The 3134-nt window shown below is 48.4% G+C and overlaps 1 protein-coding gene across 1 annotated transcript in view; it reads left to right on the top strand.

The window, feature by feature from the left end:
* The first annotated feature begins 1406 nt into the window (after positions 1-1406).
* The window catches only part of LOC119348954 (protein PAT1 homolog 1-like), a 6700-nt gene continuing 4972 nt past the window's right edge, over positions 1407-3134 (top strand). The window contains exons 1-2 of the mRNA XM_037616962.1: positions 1407-1613; positions 1830-2002. Coding sequence (XP_037472859.1) covers positions 1544-1613; positions 1830-2002 — 243 coding nt within the window. The 5' untranslated portion in view covers positions 1407-1543. The remainder of the gene's footprint in view (positions 1614-1829; positions 2003-3134) is intronic.

Here is a 3134-nt window from a genome sequence, read left to right as displayed (position 1 = left end):
CAAGACAGTGACGGAATATCGCTGGATGAGGGTCCTCAGACGGAAATCATGACCGGACAAGCATCAACAACTCGGTGAACACGTAGTAACTGTTGAAGTCAATGATGTATGGCGGAGGATGGCTAGAATTAAAGGAGGCGACAGAGTGTTGCAACGATTGTTGTGTGTCGGGCTAACTGTACTGCTAGCGGCAAAGTAGTACGACTTCTTGTACTGGGCGGGCCAGGGCAGCACCGACATGATGATCCGCTGTGCAGGAGGAGCTTCGGCTTGAACGGTCGTTTGCCCTTCTTCTTCGCCCTCTCCTTCATGTGCTGCTCTTGTGGTTTGACTCCTTCGGGTCCGTCATGGCGACGAACCTCGTGATGGGCTCCGATAGATCCATCACGACGGCGACGGGCGGCTAAACGGGCCAAAACGTTATTTTGGCTAAACAATATTTCAAGAGGATCGAACCTCATAGCTCAGCAGTTTCAAATGGTTTTTAAAATACTATAGGTCTAAAAGGAATTGATGTGTGTCCGATGGCAAGTTCAGGCTGATGGTACCACTATCACACACACACACACAAAGAGAGAGAGAGAGAGAGGGAGAGAGAGAGATGGTCGAATGGTAGGGATGGTTGGGCATGGTGATGGTACCACTATCACTAGATCTGGGGACCGTGGATGACGAGATAAGAAAGCGGGGAGATACTGAGAGAGACTCAACTAGAGCGTTGTCTTTTGTGGTTTTCATAATTTTCAGCGCAGAGAGCGCGAGAGCAACTTCCTTCGAGTTTCTCCTAGCAACTTAAACTCACTTGTACACACGACTAAATAATTCCAAATTCGCAAGGGCACCAAATTTCTGCAAAAGTTCATCCAAGGTCGCCACTTTTCCGAACAGGCCCTGCTTTGATCCAACAACACAAATGATGACGATGATTGGTGCATGTGAGACCATGCTCTATAAGTTTTGCTTTGGGAATATATGCTCAGCAAAACCTTTTCTACAACCATACTACACACCTAGCCCTGGGCCAATAGAACAGTACCGTCCTGCTCCGCCAGTTGTTATCAACAGAAAGGGCGCCATTAGCGTGGCAAATGATCATAAACGAGTGGCATGAGGTACATCGCCGCATCAACGCGCAGAAAGGAGCCATAAAAGGGGCAGGTGGAGTAGCACACACGCCAAGCCAAGCCAAAGTCTCCTCTCATCACTGTGATCACCCCGTCAGTTTTTTCTGGTGCCATCCAGCGGTTCCTTTGTCCACACCAGCACGCCATATATCATATCAATATCTCTATCTATCTATCAATAAAAATAAATATAAATAATGCTGGAACTATCATTTTCGGCTTATATTTTTTGTTATTGTCGAGTCCAAGGCCAGGAGAGAAGCGAAGGGAAGTAAAGCAGCCAAGGCGCGTCTACTGAGCGAGCTTTCCTCCCTCGGCTGTACCCCTCTCCGCCTCGCAGCTCCCCCAGATCCAAAACCCAAGCGCGTGCCCGCCCCCGGAATCCAAACCCTAGCAGCGCCGCCCGCCCCCTGCCTGCCATGAGGGGCCTCCGGGCGGACGCCGGCGGCGGCGGCGGTGGCGCCTCCTCCTCGTCGACTTCCACCGCAGGTGACTGGTTCCTCCCGCTGCCCAGTGATGTTCCGGTGTGCTGTAGTTAGTTGAGTTTGATCCGCTTGGTCTCATCGTCGAATTTGTGCCACGCACGACGCATCTTCGCGTGCCTCTGCTGAATTTCGCGTCCCTCGCGGGCGGTCCGGGCAGATTCTCTCCTCCTCGCGTGGCACCAATGGAGATTTATGTTTTTTTTTTTTGCTTCCTCTGCAGAGAACTCGCGCTTCGACTCGGGGCAGTATTCCTTCTTCGGCAAGGCGCCGCTGGAGGGGCTGGAGCTCGGCGGCAGCCTGGCGGATGACGGGGGCCTGGACGGCGGCTATGGCGGCGGCGGCTTCGGTGGGCACGACGATGGGGCTTACCAGCTGTCTCCTGTGGGGGAAGAGGTGCGGCTCTCACCGGCTTTGTATCCGGATTCCCTGCTGTTGCTATCGATTGTGCTGCACTGCCGCATGCTTTCTAAAGTCCTGATTGTGTTGTTGGTGCTCGCTACTGTTCGAAAGCTGTGAAATTATGTGCATTGCATGTTTCACACAGTCCTGATTCTGTTTGTTGCTGCTTGGATGAGTACTCATGAGTGGATACTCTTTTCTGCAGCAGGATGATAGCTTGTTGTTTTTTGACGTACTGGTCGGCGGTAGTACATTCGATTTTTGCCTTTTGTTTTTGTTCTTGCAAGGAGGAATTGTGTACTTTGGATGCAATAGGTCAAGAGAACTGCCCCTCTAGTTTTAGAGGGGGTTGCATCTGATTTAATGTGATAAGAATACATATAGTCCCTCCGTCTGGAAATACTTGTTGGAGAAAAGAATAAAAATACATGCATCTAGAACTAAAATACGTCTGGATACATCCATTTCTCCGACAAGTATTTCCGGACGGGGGGAGTGGTAAATTGTGTCCCTAAGCGTTATGTTCTCCACAAAATGTACCTAAGAAAATCATTTTTGTGTGTGTTTCTAACTGGTTACGGCTCGATTGAGCAAAATTGTTCTCTTAGAAAATGGAGGATATATTGTCAACTATGACCATTCTTTTATAATAATAACTCAGTACTGGGAAATGTAAATTGGGCTATTGTCAGCTGTAAAAGACGTGATCGTAGGATGTGTATCCCGCGAAGCCGGCTTCCCTGTTGCTATTGATTGTGTGCTGCACTGCTGCATGCTTCCTAAAGTTCTCTTTGTGTGTTGGTGCTTGCTAATGTTTGAAAGCTGTGAAATTATGTGCATTGCATGTTTCACACAGTCCTGACCGTGTTTATTGGTGATTGCTACTTTTGGATGAGTCATGACTTTTGGATGAGTGGGTGCTCTTTTCTGCAGTAGGATGATAGCCCCGTCCTTTTTAGGTACATTCGATTTTTGCCTTCTGTTTTTGTTTTTGCAAGGAGGGATCTTGAACGTTAGATGCAATAGATCAAGAGATCTGCCTCTCTAATCTTAGAGGGGGATACATTTTTGACTTAATACTTAAGATGATAAGAAAACATATAGTAAATTGCATCCATACGTGTTA

This window comes from Triticum dicoccoides, chromosome 1B (genome assembly GCF_002162155.2).
Source record: "Triticum dicoccoides isolate Atlit2015 ecotype Zavitan chromosome 1B, WEW_v2.0, whole genome shotgun sequence".
Lineage (NCBI taxonomy): Eukaryota > Viridiplantae > Streptophyta > Magnoliopsida > Poales > Poaceae > Triticum > Triticum dicoccoides.
This window is presented reverse-complemented; position numbering and strand designations above follow the sequence as displayed.